At 46.9% G+C, this 20,561-nt stretch overlaps 1 protein-coding gene across 10 annotated transcripts in view; it reads left to right on the forward strand.

Moving 5' to 3' along the window:
* LOC105029513 (receptor-type tyrosine-protein phosphatase beta) overlaps positions 1-20,561 on the forward strand; it is a 43,589-nt gene that overhangs the window by 18,433 nt on the left and 4,595 nt on the right. For 6 of the 10 annotated variants that reach the window (XM_029115050.2, XM_029115051.2, XM_034288283.1 and 3 more), the window contains 30 exons: positions 629-889; positions 1,946-2,245; positions 2,539-2,799; positions 3,856-4,155; positions 4,449-4,709; positions 5,766-6,065; positions 6,359-6,619; positions 7,678-7,977; positions 8,269-8,529; positions 9,592-9,891; positions 10,185-10,445; positions 11,229-11,492; positions 11,621-11,896; positions 12,129-12,389; positions 12,780-13,046; positions 14,223-14,486; positions 14,793-15,056; positions 15,174-15,298; positions 15,999-16,137; positions 16,312-16,584; positions 16,868-17,009; positions 17,102-17,238; positions 17,463-17,726; positions 17,929-18,192; positions 18,528-18,812; positions 19,004-19,282; positions 19,457-19,606; positions 19,774-20,044; positions 20,129-20,235; positions 20,356-20,461. In XM_029115050.2, coding sequence (XP_028970883.2) covers positions 629-889; positions 1,946-2,245; positions 2,539-2,799; positions 3,856-4,155; positions 4,449-4,709; positions 5,766-6,065; positions 6,359-6,619; positions 7,678-7,977; positions 8,269-8,529; positions 9,592-9,891; positions 10,185-10,445; positions 11,229-11,492; positions 11,621-11,896; positions 12,129-12,389; positions 12,780-13,046; positions 14,223-14,486; positions 14,793-15,056; positions 15,174-15,298; positions 15,999-16,137; positions 16,312-16,584; positions 16,868-17,009; positions 17,102-17,238; positions 17,463-17,726; positions 17,929-18,192; positions 18,528-18,812; positions 19,004-19,282; positions 19,457-19,606; positions 19,774-20,044; positions 20,129-20,235; positions 20,356-20,461 — 7,204 coding nt within the window. The remainder of the gene's footprint in view (positions 1-628; positions 890-1,945; positions 2,246-2,538; positions 2,800-3,855; positions 4,156-4,448; positions 4,710-5,765; positions 6,066-6,358; positions 6,620-7,677; positions 7,978-8,268; positions 8,530-9,591; positions 9,892-10,184; positions 10,446-11,228; positions 11,493-11,620; positions 11,897-12,128; positions 12,390-12,779; positions 13,047-14,222; positions 14,487-14,792; positions 15,057-15,173; positions 15,299-15,998; positions 16,138-16,311; positions 16,585-16,867; positions 17,010-17,101; positions 17,239-17,462; positions 17,727-17,928; positions 18,193-18,527; positions 18,813-19,003; positions 19,283-19,456; positions 19,607-19,773; positions 20,045-20,128; positions 20,236-20,355; positions 20,462-20,561) is intronic. The other 4 variants (XM_034288285.1, XM_034288284.1, XM_034288286.1 and 1 more) reach the window with 4 other exon arrangements.

Consider the following 20,561-nt stretch of genomic DNA (forward strand, 5'->3'; position numbering starts at 1 on the left):
AGGAAGTGAGTGAGTTTCACAGCAGCCGTTTGTCTGATTGTCACCAAACTTTGTATCCTTGGTCATAATGAGGTGCCGTGGAGGGCCGCGTATGTCACCTGCCAACAACTTCCTGTGTCTGAGAATTCCACAGGAAGTGAGGGCGTTTCTCAGCAACTGTTTGTCCAATTGTCACCCAACTTGGTGTCTGTGGTCGGAACGAGATGCGAAAGAGGCCTGTGGTTTGTGGGGCTGATCGGCCATGTGGGGGTGCTGTTTGGGGAAATCTGTTTAAACGCTCATTACCTCCTAACGCAAAAACAAATTGCTCTGCCTACTCTCGGGCTTGTGTGGCCAAACCTTGTCTTGCGCTCTGTTTGCTTGGACCCCTAATTGCTGCTTGTAGCTATATTTTTATCTAGGATCTCTTCAACTCTAGGGTGTGTTGGATGGAAACATGTCTGGACTATATTTTGCTTACATGCTGGTACCCTCTGTCCATTTACTAGACTCCAATCTTCATACCCACTTCAATAATAGCTTACCACTTTTCTTGGGTTTGTAATTGAAATAGTCCCTGATAAACCATGTCTTGAAAGACATTAAAATGCATCTAACTGATACTGACCTCTGTGTCTTTGTTCTCAAGCTCCGTCAGCCATCAGCAGCCTCCAGCTCTCAACCACCTCCATCAACATGACAGTTTCCTGGCAGCCTGGCCCAGGCAGGGGAGAGCGTTTCAGGGTTCTGCTGAGGGACCAACAGGGCAGCCTGGTCAAGAACGTAACCGTAAAGAGCAGTGTCACCTCACACAACCTAGACAGCCTTCTACCTGGGACTCTGTACACAGTTACCGTGGTGACAGAGGCTGAAGGACTGCAGAAGTCTGTCTCCAAACAAGCAGTCACAGGTAGGGTAACAGTCACCGAGGAAATGTGGCATTCTAATTTTGTATAAGGTAATCTCGTCTCCAGGCTATTGGTCTCAACACGTTTTAACTTAGGACATGAAGCTGTCTAATTTGGCTTTAGTGGCAGTGACCATGTAATGTGATGGTCATCAATTAATTTGAAACACTAACAAAGTACAGGTTTAGTAAGGCTTCTGAAGTTTATTCTATTCATTTTATATTGTCACGCTTGATCTTCTGTATCAGAAATTATTTCAACACTTTAAAAGAAAATAAATTTTTAAAAAAATTGATAATAATACACATTTTATTTTTTTACTGCTGAATTACTTTCCTGTGGCAGCAAACATTTATCTCGCTTAATTTGTGAGTCTTTGTATTACTCTTGTTAGAAATCAGCCATTTCGTATAGTGGTTGAAATAATTCTCGCATACCCAGTTGTCAAGGCAGAGAGTAATTCAGTTATTTATTGAAGCATTAGATAATCTTGTTCATGAGGTTAAGGACCTGGTCTTCCTTACACAACCTCAATCTCATCTCACTCAATCTCTTCTCAATGTAATTTTGGTTACAAGCTGATATATACATTGAAGGGTGTGTCTACCTATCACAGATCAGGTTTCCAAGACAGTTACCCCCATGCCAAATGGTCAATGTAAACATTCCTGTGGTTATCAGAGCGCCACCTACAGAGAGATAATCTAAACAGAGAGGTTTCTGTTGTTCTCATTATCTAGGCACATTCACTTCCAATGAAACGTACATTCACATTGTAATTATTAATGCTCAGATTCCACACTCTCAATGGACTTCCCTGAAAGTTTTGTAATTAGAATATTTAATGAAGGTTTATATATGTTATCCTATAATATATTTTATTGATTTAAGAAATAATTTTAACGCAGTGACTAAAGGGGTGTAACAAAAGATCTTTCAACTTGTGGGTCTGGGGGATTCAAACCAATGACCTTTCCGTTAGTGTCAAGAACCTTGACAACAATACTAAAAAATTCTCTCTTCATCTCTCCTGTTGTTCTTTATATCTCTCTCTGCAGATCCTGTGGGTCCATCCAGATTGGATGTGGTACCAGAGTCGATCCAGAATATTCTTCCTGGTCAGGACAGCTCCAGAGGCTTGCTCGTATCCTGGCCTCGGTCTCACGGACAGGTCGACTGGTATGACCTCACATTACAGGACACCAAAACAGGGGCGAGCCGCAGTACTCGTGTCATGGGCACTGCTGCCCCTCAGTCAGGCTTCAGCGACCTCATCCCTGGCATCCTCTATGCCCTCAAACTGGTGGCAACAGCTGGTAATAAAACAGCCCTACCAGTTCTGGCCAGTGCAGCTACAGGTGAATGACTTTATTACTGGTTTTCAGTTATTATTATTGTCCTCTGTTGTCACATAATTGTATCTAGGATCTCTTCAACTCTAGGGTGTGTAGGATGAAAAAAATCTGTACTATATTTTACTTACATGCTGGTACCTTCTGTCCTTTTTCTAGACTCTAATCTTAATACCCACTTCAATAATAGCTTACCACTTTTCTTGGATATGAAATTAAAATAATCCCTGATAAACCATGTCCTGAAAGACATTACAATGTATCTCACTGATACTGACCACTGTGTCTTTGTTCTCAAGCTCCGTCAGCCATCAGCGGCCTCCACCTGTCAGCCACCTCCATCAACATGACAGTTTCCTGGCAGCCTGGCCCAGGCAGGAGAGAGCGTTTCAGGGTTCTGCTGAAGGACCAACAGGGCAGTCTGGTCAAGAACGTAACTGTGAAGAGCAGTGTCACCTCCCACAACCTAGACAACCTTCTACCTGGGACTCTGTACACAGTTACCGTGGTGACAGAGGCTGAAGGACTGCAGAATTCTGTCTCCAAACAAGCAGTCACAGGTAGGGTAACAGTTACAGAGGAAAAGTGGCATTCTAATTTTGTATAAGGTAACCTCGTCTCCAGGCAATTGGTCTCAACACGTTTTAACTTAGGACATGAAGCTGTCTAATTTGGCTTTAGTGGCAGTGACCATGTAATGTGATGGTCATCAATTAATTTGAAACACTAACAAAGTACAGGTTTAGTAAGGCTTCTGAAGTTTATTCTATTCATTTTATATTGTCACGCTTGATCTTCTGTATCAGAAATTATTTCAACACTTTAAAAGAAAATAAATTTCAAAATTCTTTGATAATAATACACATTTTATTTTGTTGCTGCTGAATTACTTTCCTGTGGCAGCAAACATTTATCTCGCTTAATTTGTGAGTCTTCGTATTACTCTTGTTAGAAATCAGCCATTTCGTATAGAGGTTGAAATAATTCTCGCATACCCAGTTGTCAAGGCAGAGAGTAAATTCATTATTTATTGAAGCATTAGATAGTCTTGTTCATGAGGTTAAGGACCTGGTCTTCCTTATACAACCTCAATCTCATCTCACTCAATCTCTTCTCACTGTAATGTTGGTTACAAGCTGATATATACTTTGAAGGGTGTGTCTACCTATCACAGATCAGGTTTCCAAGACAGTTACCCCCATGCCAAATGGTCAATGTAAACATTCCTGTGGTTATCAGAGCGCCACCTACAGAGAGATAATCTAAACAGAGAGGTTTCTGTTGTTCTCATTATCTAGGCACATTCACTTCCAATGAAACGTATATTCACATTGTAATTATTAATGCTCAGATTCCACACTCTCAATGGACTTCCCTGAAAGTTTTGTAATTAGAATATTTAATGGGGGTTGATATATGTTATCCTATATTATATTTTATTGATTTAAGAAATAATTTTTACGCATTGACTAAAGGGGCGTAACAAAAGATCTTTCAACTTGTGGGTCTGGGGGATTCAAACCAATGACCTTTCCGTTAGTGGCTAGAACCTTGACAACAATACTAACCAATTCTCTCTTCATCTCTCCTGTTGTTCTTTATATCTCTCTCTGCAGATCCTGTGGGTCCATCCAGATTGGATGTGGTACCAGAGTCGATCCAGAATATTCTTCCTGGTCAGGACAGCTCCAGAGGCTTGCTCGTATCCTGGCCTCGGTCTCACGGACAGGTCGACTGGTATGACCTCACACTACAGGACACCAAAACAGGGGCGAGCCGCAGTACTCGTGTCATGGGCACTGCTGCCCCTCAGTCAGGCTTCAGCGACCTCATCCCTGGCATCCTCTATGCCCTCAAACTGGTGGCAACAGCTGGTAATAAAACAGCCCTACCAGTTCTGGCCAGTGCAGCTACAGGTGAATGACTTTATTACTGGTTTTCAGTTATTATTATTGTCCTCTGTTGTCACATAATTGTATCTAGGATCTCTTCAACTCTAGGGTGTGTAGGATGAAAAAAATCTGTACTATATTTTACTTACATGCTGGTACCCTCTGTCCTTTTACTAGACTCTAATCTTAATACCCACTTCAATAATAGCTTACCACTTTTCTTGGACATGAAATTAAAATAATCCCTGATAAACCATGTCTTGAAAGACATTAAAATGTATCTCACTGATACTGACCACTGTGTCTTTGTTCTCAAGCTCCGTCAGCCATCAGCGGCCTCCACCTGTCAGCCACCTCCATCAACATGACAGTTTCCTGGCAGCCTGGCCCAGGCAGGAGAGAGCGTTTCAGGGTTCTGCTGAAGGACCAACAGGGCAGTCTGGTCAAGAACGTAACTGTAAAGAGCAGTGTCACCTCCCACAACCTAGACAACCTTCTACCTGGGACTCTGTACACAGTTACCGTGGTGACAGAGGCTGAAGGACTGCAGAATTCTGTCTCCAAACAAGCAGTCACAGGTAGGGTAACAGTCACAGAGGAAAAGTGGCATTCTAATTTTGTATAAGGTAACCTCGTCTCCAGGCTATTGGTCTCAACACGTTTTAACTTAGGACATGAAGCTGTCTAATTTGGCTTTAGTGGCAGTGACCATGTAATGTGATGGTCATCAATTAATTTGAAACACTAACAAAGTACAGGTTTAGTAAGGCTTCTGAAGTTTATTCTATTCATTTTATATTGTCACGCTTGATCTTCTGTATCAGAAATTATTTCAACACTTTAAAAGAAAATAAATTCCAAAAATTTTTGATAATAATACACATTTTATTTTGTTGCTGCTGAATTACTTTCCTGTGGCAGCAAACATTTATCTCGCTTAATTTGTGAGTCTTCGTATTACTCTTGTTAGAAATCAGCCATTTCGTATAGAGGTTGAAATAATTCTCGCATACCCAGTTGTCAAGGCGGAGAGTAAATTCATTATTTATTGAAGCATTAGATAGTCTTGTTCATGAGGTTAAGGACCTGGTCTTCCTTATACAACCTCAATCTCATCTCACTCAATCTCTTCTCACTGTAATGTTGGTTACAAGCTGATATATACTTTGAAGGGTGTGTCTACCTATCACAGATCAGGTTTCCAAGACAGTTACCCCCATGCCAAATGGTCAATGTAAACATTCCTGTGGTTATCAGAGCGCCACCTACAGAGAGATAATCTAAACAGAGAGGTTTCTGTTGTTCTCATTATCTAGGCACATTCACTTCCAATGAAACGTATATTCACATTGTAATTATTAATGCTCAGATTCCACACTCTCAATGGACTTCCCTGAAAGTTTTGTAATTAGAATATTTAATGGGGGTTGATATATGTTATCCTATATTATATTTTATTGATTTAAGAAATAATTTTTACGCATTGACTAAAGGGGCGTAACAAAAGATCTTTCAACTTGTGGGTCTGGGGGATTCAAACCAATGACCTTTCCGTTAGTGGCTAGAACCTTGACAACAATACTAACCAATTCTCTCTTAATCTCTCCTGTTGTTCTTTATATCTCTCTCTGCAGATCCTGTGGGTCCATCCAGATTGGATGTGGTATCAGAGTCGATCCAGAATATTCTTCCTGGTCAGGACAGCTCCAGAGGCTTGCTCGTATCCTGGCCTCGGTCTCATGGACAGGTCGACTGGTATGACCTCACACTACAGGACACCAAAACAGGGGCGAGCCGCAGTACTCGTGTCATGGGCACTGCTGCCCCTCAGTCAGGCTTCAGCGACCTCATCCCTGGCACCCTCTATGCCCTCAAACTGGTGGCAACAGCTGGTAATAAAACAGCCCTACCAGTTCTGGCCAGTGCAGCTACAGGTAAATGACGTTATTACTGGTTTTCAGTTATTATTATTGTCCCCTGTTGTCACATAATTGTATCTAGGATATATTCAACTCTAGGGTGTGTAGGATGAAAACAATCTGTACTATATTTTACTTACATGCTGGTACCCTCTGTCCTTTTACTAGACTCTAATCTTAATACCCAATTCAATAATAGCTCACCACTTTTCTTGGATTTGGAATTGAAATAATCCCTGATAAACCATGTCTTGAAAGACATTAAAATGCATCTAACTGATACTGACCACTGTGTCTTTGTTCTCAAGCTCCGTCAGCCATCAGCAGCCTCCACCTGTCAGCCACCTCCATCAACATGACAGTTTCCTGGCAGCCTGGCCCAGGCAGGAGAGAGTGTTTCAGGGTTCTGCTGAGGGAACAACAGGGCAGCCTTGTCAAGAACGTAACTGTGAAGAGCAGTGTCACCTCCCACAACCTAGACAACCTTTTACCTGGGACTCTGTACACAGTTACCGTGGTGACAGAGGCTGAAGGACTGCAGAATTCTGTCACCAAACAAGCAGTCACAGGTAGGGTAACAGTTACAGAGGAAATGTGGCATTTTAATTCTGTTTGGGTAATAAGGTAACCTCGTCCCCAGGCTATTGTTCTCAACACGTTTTAACAAAGAACATCAACCTTTCTTATTTGGCCTTAATGGGAGTGACCATGGAATTCTATGGCATTGACTCACTGAGTAAAGTGTTGGTCATCATTTAAAATGACAAATCTATTCCCTTAACAGCTTTCACATGAATTAAAGCATGTTATCTAGGAACATTAACATTTTGGCCAAGAAGAACACAAAGCTAACTTGCTAGTATAGTACTAACTGTTCTGCTTTGAGTCAGTGTAGTATTGAGGAAGATCAGTTACTGCTGTTGAGTGTAGAGGTGTCCAGGAAACATGGGGGAGGTGATGTGGGAAATGATTTGTTGGTAGACTGGGCTCAGTAAGGGGTAATCTACCCAAAACCACACATTTCTATACACACGTTGTTACATTATTAAAATATATGACAGCACAACTTTCCTCACAGATGTCAGACTGAGGACTCAGTTTCCTGTTGGAATAGTAAGACTGATACACTTTTATGATGCTATGCCATCCGAAACACTAACAAAGTACAGGTTTAGTAAAGCTTCTGAAGTTAATTCTATTCATTTTATATTGTCAAGTTTGATTTTCTGTATCAGAAATGATTTCAACACTTTAAATGAAAATAAATAAAAAAAATTAAAATAAAAATGCACATTTTCTTTTGGTGCTCGTGGATTACCTTCCTGTGGCAGCAAACATTTATCTTGCTTAGTTTGCAGGTCTTTGTATAACTCTCAGTGGACTTCTCTGAAAGTTTTGTAATTAGAATATTTAATGAAGGGTTATATATACTATCTTTTATTATATTTTATTGATTTAAGAAATAATTTTTACGCAGTGACTAAAGGGGCGTAACAAAAGATCTTTCAACTTGTGGGTCTGGGGGATTCAAACCAATGACCTTTCCGTTAGTGTCAAGAACCTTGACAACAATACTAACCAATTCTCTCTGTATCTCTCCTGTTGTTCTTTATATCTCTCTCTGCAGATCCTGTGGGTCCATCCAGATTGGATGTGGTACCAGCGTCGATCCAGAATATTCTTCCTAATCAGGACAGCTCCAGAGGCTTGCTCGTATCCTGGCCTCGGTCTCACGGACAGGTCGACTGGTATGACCTCACACTACAGGACACCAAAACAGGGGCGAGCCGCAGTACTCGTGTCATGGGCACTGCTGCCCCTCAGTCAGGCTTCAGCGACCTCCTCCCTGGCACCCTCTATGCCCTCAAACTGGTGGCAACAGCTGGTAATAAAACAGCCCTACCAGTTCTGGCCAGTGCAGCTACAGGTGAATGACTTTATTACTGGTTTTCAGTTATTATTATTGTCCTATGTTGTCACATAATTGTATCTAGGATCTCTTCAACTCTAGGGTGTGTAGGATGCAAACAATCTGTACTATATTTTACTTACATGCTGGTACCCTCTGTCCTTTTACTAGACTCTAATCTTAATACCCACTTCAATAATAGCTTACCACTTTTCTTGGATTTGGAATTGAAATAATCCCTGATAAACCATGTCTTGAAACATAAAAATGTATCTAACTGATACTGACCACTGTGTCTTTGTTCTCAAGCTCCGTCAGCCATCAGCAGCCTCCACCTGTCAGCCACCTCCATCAACATGACAGTTTCCTGGCAGCCTGGCCCAGGCAGGAGAGAGTGTTTCAGGGTTCTGCTGAGGGAACAACAGGGCAGCCTGGTCAAGAACGTAACTGTGAAGAGCAATGTCACCTCCCACAACCTAGACAACCTTTTACCTGGGACTCTGTACACAGTTACCGTGGTGACAGAGGCTGAAGGACTGCAGAATTCTGTCTCCAAACAAGCAGTCACAGGTAGGGTAACAGTCACCGAGGAAATGTGGCATTTTAATTCTGTTTGGGTGATAAGGTAACCTCGTCCCCAGGCTATTGTTCTCAACACGTTTTAACTTAGGACATAAACCTTTTTTATTTGGCCTTAGTGGGAGTGACCATGGAATTCTATGGCAGTGACTCACTGAGTAAAGTGTTGGTCATCATTTAAAATGACAAATCTATTCCCTTAACAGCTTTCACATGAATTAAAGCATGTTATCTAGGAACATTAACATTTTGGCCAAGAAGAACACAAAGCTAACTTGCTAGTATAGTACTAACTGTTCTGCTTTGAGTCAGTGTAGTATTGAGGAAGATCAGTTACTGCTGCTGAGTGTAGAGGTGTCCAGGAAACATGGGGGAGGTGATGTGGAAGAAGATTTGTTGGTAGACTGGGCTCAGTAAGGTTAATCTACCCAAAACCACACATTTCTATACCCACGTTGTTACATTATTAAAATATATGACAGCACAACTTTCCTCACAGATGTCAGACTGAGGACTCTGACAGTTTCCTGTTGGAATAGTAAGACTGATACACTTTTATGATGCTATGCCATCCGAAACACTAACAAAGTACAGGTTTAGTAAAGCTTCTGAAGTTATTTCTATTCATTTTATATTGTCACACTTGATCTTCTGCATCAGAAATTATTTCAACATTCTAAAAGAAAATAAATTCCCAAAAATGTTGATAATAATACACATTTTCTTTTGGTGCTGGTGGATTACTTTCCTGTGGCAGCAAACATTTATCTTGCTTAGTTTGCAGGTCTTTGTATAACTCTCAATGGACTTCTCTGAAAGTTTTGTAATTAGAATATTTAATGAAGGTTTATGTATGTTATCTCATATCATATTTTATTGATTTAAGAAAAAATATTGACGCAGTGACTAAAGGGGCGTAACAAAAGATCTTTCAACTTGTGGGTCTGGGGAATTCAAACCAATGACCTTTCCGTTATTGGCAAGAACCTTGACAACAATACTAACTAATTCTCTCTTCATCTCTCCTGTTGTTCTTTATATCTCTCTCTGCAGATCCTGTGGGTCCATCCAGATTGGATGTGGTACCAGTGTCGGTCCAGAATATTCTTCCTGGTCAGGACAGCTCCAGAGGCTTGCTCGTATCCTGGCCTCGGTCTCACGGACAGGTCGACTGGTATGACCTCACACTACAGGACACCAAAACAGGGACGAGCCGCAGTACTCGTGTCATGGGCACTGCTGCCCCTCAGTCAGGCTTCAGCGACCTCATCCCTGGCACCCTCTATGCCGTCAAACTGGTGGCAACAGCTGGTAATAAAACAGCCCTACCAGTTCTGGCCAGTGCAGCTACAGGTGAATGACTTTATTACTGGTTTTCAGTTATTATTATTGTCCTCTGTTGTCACATAATTGTATCTAGGATCTCTTCAACTCTAGGGTGTGTAGGATGAAAACAATCTGTACTATATTTTACTTACATGCTGGTACCCTCTGTCCTTTTACTAGACTCTAATCTTAATACCCACTTCAATAATAGCCTACCACTTTTCTTGGATATGGAATTAAAATAATCCCTGATAAACCATGTCTTGAAAGACATTAAAATGTATCTAACTGATACTGACCACTGTGTCTTTGTTCTCAAGCTCCGTCAGCCATCAGCAGCCTCCACCTGTCAGCCACCTCCATCAACATGACAGTTTCCTGGCAGCCTGGCCCAGGCAGGAGAGAGTGTTTCAGGGTTCTGCTGAGGGAACAACAGGGCAGCCTTGTCAAGAACGTAACTGTGAAGAGCAATGTCACCTCCCACAACCTAGACAACCTTTTACCTGGGACTCTGTACACAGTTACCGTGGTGACAGAGGCTGAAGGACTGCAGAATTCTGTCTCCAAACAAGCAGTCACAGGTAGGGTAACAGTTACAGAGGAAACGTGGCATTCTAATTTTGTATAAGGTAACCTCGTTCCCAGGCTATCGTGCTCAACACGTTTCAACTTAGGACATGAAGCTGTCTAATTTGGCTTTAGTGGCAGTGACCATGGAATGTGATGGTCATCAATTCATTTTAGCAAATATGTTCTCTTGGCATTTGTCCTCTTTCCTAGCTTCAGTTGTCACTAAGCATAGTGGTGTAGAGTTCTAAGACAAATCAACTGATGTAGTTGGATTCCTAGCTTCAGTTGAGGCTGATACAGTTCACATGTTTATCATAGGTTGATATCCCTTGGTTTGGTCTTGTTTGAATTTCCAAAAATCCACCCTCCTTTTCAAACACTCACTACGACCATGGCCATGCACTCGCCTCGCTGTCGTTGTTTCCAGGATATTTTTGGATCCTTTATCCGGCCCTTCCCTTCCTCTATCTACAGCTGGCTGGCCCACCAAGGTCTCCGTTCCCCACCCAGCACCCCAGGCACAGACAGCTGGCTGACAATACACTGCCTAAGCAATGCTTGAATTTGACTTTATTGCATAGTCCACTCAGCTAGATAGGACAGGTGTATGTGTTCACAATGGCTTCCTTTCACCTATTCATTGGTACGTGAAAGATATGTTGCAGTGCCTTTTGTACGCAAAATAGTGTGAGTGAGAGCGTCACATTTCCTGATGTTCTATTTCCTGATGGATGTGTGTAGCCAGCAGTGGGCAGCGTTACCACAGGACCGACTGTCGTCTGCTTTCCCCCCAGTTGCCGCAGCGGTGTCAGACCTGGTCTTAGAGAACAACGGCAGTCGGAACACCCTGAGGGCCTCCTGGGTCACCGCTCGAGGCCTGGTGGACGCCTACGTGGTGTCCCTGAAACACCTGGGCTCAGCCAGTCAGGCGAGGACGCTGCCCCCCAACGCCACAGAGGCGGTTTTCAGCGGCCTGACCCCTGGACGATCCTATCAGCTGTCTGTGAAGTCAAAGGTCGGAGAGCAGATGACTGAAGCTGTGACCACAGGCAGGACAGGTAATCTATTCTGCAGAAACTATTCTAAGAATTGGACAAACAAATTGAATAGACCAGACCAAAAATGTGTACCAAAGGCACAACCCCCCCCCCCCCCCCCTGAACTTGTGCCTCCTCTCCTCCCCAAGTTCCAGACAAGGTGTCTCAGCTGTCCATGGAGGGCCTCAGCGATGGCAGCACTCTGAAGATGACATGGTCTCCCCCTAAGGGGGATTGGGAGAACTATCGCGTTCTGCTGCTCAACGGCTCAGTGGCTGTGGTGAATGAAACAGCGGGCAGGCTGGTTGGAGACCACTCCTTCTCTAGGGCATCCCTGGGGCTTGAACCTGGCAGGCTGTACACAGCCCGGGTAACAGTGGAGAGTGGCCCGTACGGTAACACAGCCCACTGTCAAGGACGGCTTGGTAAGTTATAGCACATCACATATCTCTGTCTGCACCTTGTTCGCTTAATACTGTAGCTGTGTCATCTACTGAGTGGCCCTGGCGGAAAGTTCTGGGCCCTTTTCAGTGCAGTGCATTTAGGATGGCTTCTTAAATAACCGAATATAAAAGAGTTTTCATGTTTTATGTTTTTATGTTCCACCTCCCCCTACCCCCCCCCCCTCCCCCCCCCCTCCCCCCGCCCCCCCATCAGCCCCCCTCCCGGTCCAGCAGCTGGTGGTGCGTCACAGTGATGAGACCTCCCTGAGCGTGCTGTGGTCCCGCCCGGCGGGGGCGTGGGACGGGTACGCCGCGGTCCTGAGACAGGGCGACACCGTGGTGGCCCAGAGGTCACTGACTCGTGACGCCAGGGAGTGCACCTTCAACGTGCTCACGCCTGGAAGCCGTTATGACATCACCGTTAGCACAGTCAGCGGAGGCCTGAGCAGCTCCGCCTCAGTGACGGGACAAACCGGTGAGTCGCGGTCCGGCGGGGGAGACCCACGCTTTCACCTTGTCTCTGACACGTTTATGTTCTAAACTCTGGACTAGGACCACGCTGGAACACTTTCCGTATAGTTCCCGGTGTTTCTAGAAATCCGGTTTTACTGGAATTGCGAGAGTGTCATCGGGATATATGAAATCTTAATATTCCCGGGGAAATTCTGGAAAAGTTACCAGCGTCTTGCGGCCTTTCTTCTAACAGGTGTTATAGTCAAATCCATACCTGACACCAGAGTTACAGGATCATTATAATAACAAGTGCACTCCCCCCACTGGCAGACCTGGCATGCTGTGTCTCTAATTGTCCATGGTCTCCCCAGGACTTCAACATCTGTGTGTGGTCTGTCTCTGTCTCGCCCAGTCCCGGCGCAGGTGACCAGTCTGCGGGTGACCAACGGAGGCAGCACGGACAGCCTCCAGACCCAGTGGGAGCGGCCCGCCGGCAGGCTGGACTCCTACCGTGTGCTGCTCATCCACGACAGCAGTGTCATAAAGAACGAAAGTGCTCCTGCCCACACCACAGCCTACAGCTTCCTGGCGCTGAAGCCTGGCGCCCTCTACAGGGTGGTGGTGACCACGGTCAGGGTCGGCCAGGCCTCCAGGCAGAGTGTCGCAGAGGGACGTACAGGTGCAGGATTTCTTTTCGGACAATGTTGTAGCAATGTTAATTTTGCTAGAACATTCTGACAGTGATGAAGTGTTGTTAAATTGTTACAAGGTAACTGTCCGGAGAATGTGTTTTTCCAGTCCCTATAGAAATAGGAGCCCACATCTAGAACAAGACACCACTCGTGTGGACAAAATATAGCTGTACATGCTTATGTCGTGCCTTTATGTAAATATTTGTGTGTTTAGCCTTCAAACACAAATCCAGCTACAAGCCTTGCAGTGTGCAATACACAAGAAAACATCTTGTTATAGAAAAGAATGTCTTGACTCCCACACTTTATCCCACACAAATATCATTTCCATCCAAAATTGGATGGAAAGGATATTATTCAAAATTCTTATCTGATGTGACAGGAATTTTCCTGGAATTTTCAGGAAGCTCTGACTATGCAACAAAAGAAAACAAGGTCTTACTTTAAAGGACTTCCCTTTGTGGAAGAAGGAAAAGGATTGTGGTCTATTTTCAATTGTTGAATTCCAAGAATGTTGTTATGAGAATGATCTGAATGAACAAACAATATACAATACAACCAAATGTAACACTGGACAAAATATCAGCTTTGCTGATGCATGTAATCCATCATTCAAATATTATTTAGTTTTTATTGTAGATCTTGAAGCAGTCAATTGCTTTTTTAGATCTCTGTGTATTTTTCCTGAATATCTGTTATTTTGCGGGAAGATGTCACTTAGTGGATCTTACTGGGGATCTTAAAACCATCTCCTATTTATCGTTTTCTCTTTCTTCCTCAAGTGCCTGGACATTCAGTCCTCATCTTTGTTACACAAACACAGCGGCTAGCTGTGGGTCTGAAACACAAATTAAATTTTGACTACATGAACCAGGGATAATAACGCCTGTCTTGGGAGGCTGTTTTATATCACACCCGGGAGATGAACAACAGGGAAAGCAGTCCGCAGCAACCTCTATTCACGATCTATCCAGGCCTTTTTATAGAGACCAGGAAACCAATGTGTAATAGGCATGGGAGGATCAACCAGAGCTGCTACACTGTACAAAGTTACAGTTTGGTTGTACCTGCCAGGTGATGTTTCCTATAGGCTTCCTGTAGGCTGCAAATATGAACATTCAGTGATGGACATAATGGCCAACTCTCTCCCTCTGCCCATTCAGTTCCTGCTGCTGTAGGCGAGGTGACCGTGAGCAACAATGGTCGTATGGACTTCCTGAGTGTGTCATGGCGACCAGCCCCAGGTGACGTGGATAGCTACCTGGTCACCTTGAGGGACCGGGAGAGGACCGTCCACACGCTGGTGGTGTCTAAGTCCAGCCCAGAGTGTGTGTTCAAGTCTCTGGTGTCTGGACGCCTCTACAACATCTCAATCACTTCCCGCAGCGGAACCTACGAGAACCACACCATGGTGCAGGAACGCACACGTATGTTACGCTGTCTGTCTTCCTGTCTGTCTGGAACAAACGTCAACCCGTCTGCTTTTCTGTCTGTCTGGAACAAACGTCAACCCGTCTGCCTTTCTGTCTGTCTGAAACAAACGTCAACCCGTCTGCTTTTCTGTCTGTCGGAAACAAACGTCAACCTGTCTGCCTTTCTGTCTGTCTGGAACAAACGTCAACCCATCTGCCTTTCTGTCTGTCTGAAAGTTGTCACCCCGTCTGCCTGTCTGTCTGAAACAGGTCTGGTCTGCTTGATTAAGACTTCCATTATACTCCATTCATTTTGCTTAGAGCCCTCCAGTGTCCAGAACCCCACAGCCATCCACTCAGCAAGGGATGACTACCTGAAAGTGTACTGGCGTCACGCAGCTGGGGACTTTGACTTCTACCAGGTGGCCATCAAGCACAACAACCTCTACCACCAGAACAAGACGGTCCAGAAGAGCCAGAACGAGTGTGTGTTCAACGGCCTGGTGCCGGGCAGACTCTACACTGTGATCGTCAGCACATGGAGCGGGAAGTATGAGACCAGCATGTCCACAGATGGACGGACCTGTGAGTGGAATGAACACCGACATGGCCATCTCTAATGTTATTTAGTCTGGATGTAGTGCCTGGATGGACGAGTAGCGTTCGTCTGTAGTCATATTTCAACCCTCTCGCCTTCGACAGTCCCCGCCGCCGTGAGGTCACTGTCCCTGGCCGGGCGAGGAACGGAGGACCTACGGGTCACTTGGCTGGCGGCTCCCGGGGACGTTGACCACTACGAGGTGCAGCTCCTTTTCAACGACATGAAGGTTTGTGCTTTACAGCTGGTTTTGCAGGGACGGTTGCCCTTCTCCCGTCTATCTTCTGACATTCTGTATTAACGTCTTTTGAGACGTGTTGTGTGTTGAACAACGTTGTGTCCTTTGGGACGTGTTGTGTGTCGAACGACGTTGTGTCCTTTGGGACGTGTTGTGTGTCGAACGACGTTGTGTCCTTTGGGACGTGTTGTGTGTAGAACGACGTTGTGTCCTTTGGGACGTGTTGTGTGTTGAACGACGTTGTGTCCTTTGGGACGTGTTGTGTGTAGAACGACGTTGTGTCCTTTGGGACGTGTTGTGTGATGAACGACGTTGTTTCCTTTGGGACGTGTTGTGTTTAGAACGACGTTGTGTCCTTTGGGACGTGTTGTGTGATGAACGCCGTTGTTTCCTTTGGGACGTGTTGTGTGATGAACGACGTTGTGTCCTTTGGGACGTGTTGTGTGTCGAACGACGTTGTGTCCTTTGGGACGTGTTGTGTGTCGAACGACGTTGTGTCCTTTGGGACGTGTTGTGTGTCGAACGACGTTGTGTCCTTTGGGACGTGTTGTGTGATGAACGACGTTGTGTCCTTTGGGATGTGTTGTGTTTAGAACGACGTTGTGTCCTTTGGGACGTGTTGTGTGTTAAATTGCGTTGTGTCCTTTGGGACGTGTTGTGTGTTGAACGACGTTGTTTGTTTGATTTGAAGGTGTTTCCTCCCATGACTCTGGGCAGCAGTGTGGGAGAGTGCGTCCTCTCCTCCCTCACCCCTGGACGGCTCTACAAGATCCACGTGTCCACCTTCAGCGGGCCCAACCAGAGGGCCCAGTTCATAGAGGGGAGGACAGGTAAACACCATCCCACCTATCCGTTTCCTTCTGAAAACCTGGGGGCATTTGATTAGCCTGGAGGGCCAGATGGACCGGGTTTGATTGAGTCCGCCTGGCTGGACATGGCAGGAAGTTCAGCTTAACTAACAGCACTTATTTGCCTCCTATCATGCCTCTTTGACCCTCCGGCAGTCCCCAGCAAGGTCAAGAACATCCACGTGAGCAACGGCGGCCAAAGCAGCAGCCTGAAGATCAGCTGGACACCCGGGCAGGGTGACGTGGACAGCTACTCCGTGACGCTGTCGCTTGGCGGCCCAGGGGGACAGAGGCTGGAGACACGACCCGTGCCCAAACACCAGAATCAGCTGGGATTCAGCTTGCTGCAGCCTGGCCAGCTCTACAGCGTGACTGTGATGTCCATCAGTGGTGTGCTGCTGAACAACAACACGGCCAGCGGACGCACCGGTGAGAAGGCCGCGGGAGCACTTCATAACACATTCATAACACATTCATAACACATTCATAACACATTCATAACACATTCATAACACATTCAGAACCCTTGTGCTGCTTTCGGAAGCGGTGCGTCACCGCGTAAATGTTTTGGGTTTGGGAAGGGATTCGCTGTTTGAGACTAGTATGTTTTCTTCTTAGACGGGCTAGTGATCAACTGTTGACTGGTAAGTGAACTATTTGAATATGGATATTGCTGAGGACCGATTTGAACGTTGCCCCCCTTCCTCCTCAGTCCCCTCTGTAGTGACGGGCCTGCAGGCTGACAACAGACACTCCACCTGCAGTATCCAGGTGAGCTGGCAGGAGGCAAGGGGTGTGGCGGATGGATACAGCCTTCAGCTGCTGGACGACAGGGGACATCTGGTCACCAACAGGTAACTAACTCGCCGGGGGGGGGGGCTGGTTTTAAATGTTTTCAAGCATTTGACAGAGCCATAGAATCTGACAGAATCGGTTTTCTTGACAGCTCACAGGTGTCTTCCGGCACCACACCCCTCTGGCACGGCTTCGACGGTCTCACTCCGGGTAAGAAGTACCATGTCCTGGTCCAAACCACCAGTGGAGGGGTTCACAGCGAGGGAGTCACCGCTGAAGCGCGAACACGTAAGGTCGCATCGTTCATCACACATGTCCCCTGAAACGTCACGGACAGGGCCCATGTAGTTCGCCGGGTAGAGCATGGCGCTTGAAACGACAGGGTTGAGGAGTCAAATTCCCTGTTGGGCCAGTACAAAGAACATGACACACTGTATGCAGCCAGTACTGTAAATCACTTCTCTGGTACCTGTCGTGTTGAATAAAGGCAGTGAATAGATGAATATTCCCAGGTCCAGCAGCGGTGAGCGACCTCTCCATCCTGAGCAACAGCAGTAGCAGCCTATCCTTCCACTGGTCTCCGCCGGAGGGTGAGTTCGAAGGTTATGACCTCTACCTGTACAACGGAGACAATTCATTGTATGACCGACGCAGTGGCCAGCCCAACACCTTGCAGGTCACCTTCCAGGGCCTGAGGCCTGGCGCCCCCTACAGGATGGTGGTGTTAACACGCAGTGGAGAGCAGACCAACGACTTCGCTATCTGGGCCAGGACTGGTGAGGGTTGTCTAATGCCGGGGTTTAATCATGACCTCCAAGTTCACACATGCACAATGGATTTAGATCAATATTTACAACCCAAAAAATTTGTTTCTCAATGTATTTTAGCGTAATACTAGGCTTTGGATACCAGCTCCACCCTTAATGAAATTACTGATTGCTGAGATTAACACTGGTCACTTCTCCATCTCCTCCTCAGTTCCCACTGCTGTGACCTCCCTTCACCTTCAGAGTCTTAACCAGTCGGTGCTGTTGGTGTCTTGGGAGCGTGCGGTGGGGGAACTGAGTGGCTACCTGCTGTCTCTCTACAACCCGGACGGCTCCCAGCAGGCAGAGGAGACGCTAGGGCCAGACTCCACGGAGCACGAGTTCACCGCGCTGATCCCCGGCCGTCTCTACCACATCGTTATCTTGACACGAAGCGGAGAGCTCACCAACAGGGCCAGTGCTCAGGGACGGACAGGTGAGACACTCAAAACAAGTCCAATTAACACTAAGTGTATTTCACATAGGTCTTGACACCCAATGCCTGGGGTGGCCTGGTGTGGCCTGGGGTAACGCTGGGGAGGCCTGGTGTGGCCTGGGGTAACCCTGGGGTGACCTGGGGTATAGCATCTCTGGTTCACATTCAATAAACCAATGCATCTCTTGATCTCAGTGCTTTTCCAGCACACTCTCTCCTCACTCTTTCCCATGGTCTTACCTCAGTCTGATTACGCATTAAAAGGCCCAAAATATGCTTTCAAAAAACCATAGTTTGTGATGTCGCCCTCCTCGGCGTCCTGTTCTCCCCCTCAGCCCCCAGGGCGCCTACCTCGGTGTCATTCGGCGGGGTCACCAACACCTCTGTGGAGCTGACCTGGAGTGGCCCTGTGGGCAGCGACTACGACGACTTCGAGCTGCAGTGGTCTCCCCCGGACAACCTGTCCGTGTTCAACCCCTACCACACGCGCCCGTCTGGGAGCCGCATCCTGAAGGGCCTGTATCCCGGGCGACTGTACAGCTTCAGCCTGCGGACGGTCAGCGGGGCGGGGACCGGGAGCCCCGCCTACAGCCCGCCCATCCACAAGAGCATCCGTACCAGTAGGTGGCGCCACACACCTGTGTGTTGTTTGGAGACGGGTTGTGACTAAGGAGAGATAGAGTTGGTACTCTGACAGGATTCAAAGCGTGCACACACTACGTCTTTACTCGGCGGGACTTGACTGTGGCAGAGGTGTCAGGCACCGGGCATCTGACCCTGTGGTGACCTGTATTGTTTATCCCGTCTGCAGAGCCCGAACATGTCCAGTACCTCCACTGCCGCCCCCAGAACTCCACCTCCATCTTGTGCTCATGGGCTCCCCCAGAGGCCGACTTCGACTCCTACACCATCGAGTGCCTCCTCCGGGACTCCCGCACCCTGGTGTACTCCCAGCGTACGGGGCGCAACAGCACCCTGTACCGGATCACCCAGCTGGAGCCACACAAGCGCTACACCGTCAGCGTCAAGGCCATCTCCGACAGCATGACCAGCGAGGCCGCTGAGGACAGCGTGGTCACCATGATTGACCGTGAGTGTCACTGACTGGGATCTCCGTGTCTACAGTTCTTCTGCAGTTGTCATTCAAACGGTTGTAATTGTCCTGTAGCAGAGTAATTTGCCCCTGACACCGATGGTGTGGTCCGGGTTGTGAAGGAACATTCCAGTAGCACCACAGCTGCCCTGATGCTGTCTCTCCCACCAGGGCCCCCTCTCCCTCCCCTGAGCTCCAGGGTGACCGACAGGGCCGTGCTCATCACCAAGAACACCATATTCTTCAAGTTCAACTGCAGCTGGTTTAGTGATGTCAACGGAGCCGTCAAGTTCTTCGCCGTGGTGGTGAACGAGTCTGAAGGTAGATGAAGGACGTTGAAACAGCTTTTCTCTCTCTCTGTCTCTCTGGCCAATAACCACCTGTTATGACTCCTCCTGTTATGACTCCTCCTGATATGACTCCTGTTATGACTCCTCCTGATATGACTCCTGTTGTGACTCCTCCTGATGTGACTACAATCCTTCCAGACAATGAAAACGTTCAGCCAGAGCAGCTGCATCCCCTCCCCTCCTACCTGGACTACAGAACCAACAGTTCCATCAAGGCCTACCAGACCAGTTACTTCCCCAGCCGCTGCACTGAGGGGCCAGGAGACAGTGGCACCCAGGGCTACGAGATCAGCCTGGGTTCGGGTATGGACACGCTCGGCGGTGCCTGTGACCAGGACATGGAACTAGACACGCTCAGAACCCAGAACCCCTTCTGTGACGGCCCACTCAAACCCAAAACGGCATACAGGTAGAACACAGAGCCCCGCCTCCAGGAAGATTTGGTGAGACAACACAGGTTGAAATTTCAAGGTTTACATTGTCTTCCGTCCAGAATCAGCGTACGTGCGTTCACCCAACTCTTTGACGACGATCAGGGCGGATATACCCCTCCCCTCTACAGAGACACATACCTGTCCCTCCCCCTGGTCACAGAAGCAGGTAGGGGATCTTCTCTCACACCCCTCTGATTGTTTTATGATGTGCGGCGATGATGTGGTTGGTATTTGGCGAGCAAGAAATGTTGCCGAGCCACCGCTCACTGGCGACTTCCTCTCTCAGAGCCCTTGAACGGCGTGATCGAAGGCATCAGTGCTGGCATGTTCCTCGTCGCCATGATGGTGGCAGTCACGGCGCTGCTCATCTGCAGGCAGAAAGCTCGCAAAGTGTGAGTCCCTGGGCCGCTGTGCCTCACATAGCCTTCCCACACACGTTGACTCATACCGGCACCGCACATGCTCGCTTCACCCCACGACCTACTCTGACAG

The sequence above is a fragment of the Esox lucius genome, chromosome 19 (assembly GCF_011004845.1).
Source record: "Esox lucius isolate fEsoLuc1 chromosome 19, fEsoLuc1.pri, whole genome shotgun sequence".
Classification (NCBI taxonomy): Eukaryota; Metazoa; Chordata; class Actinopteri; order Esociformes; family Esocidae; genus Esox; species Esox lucius.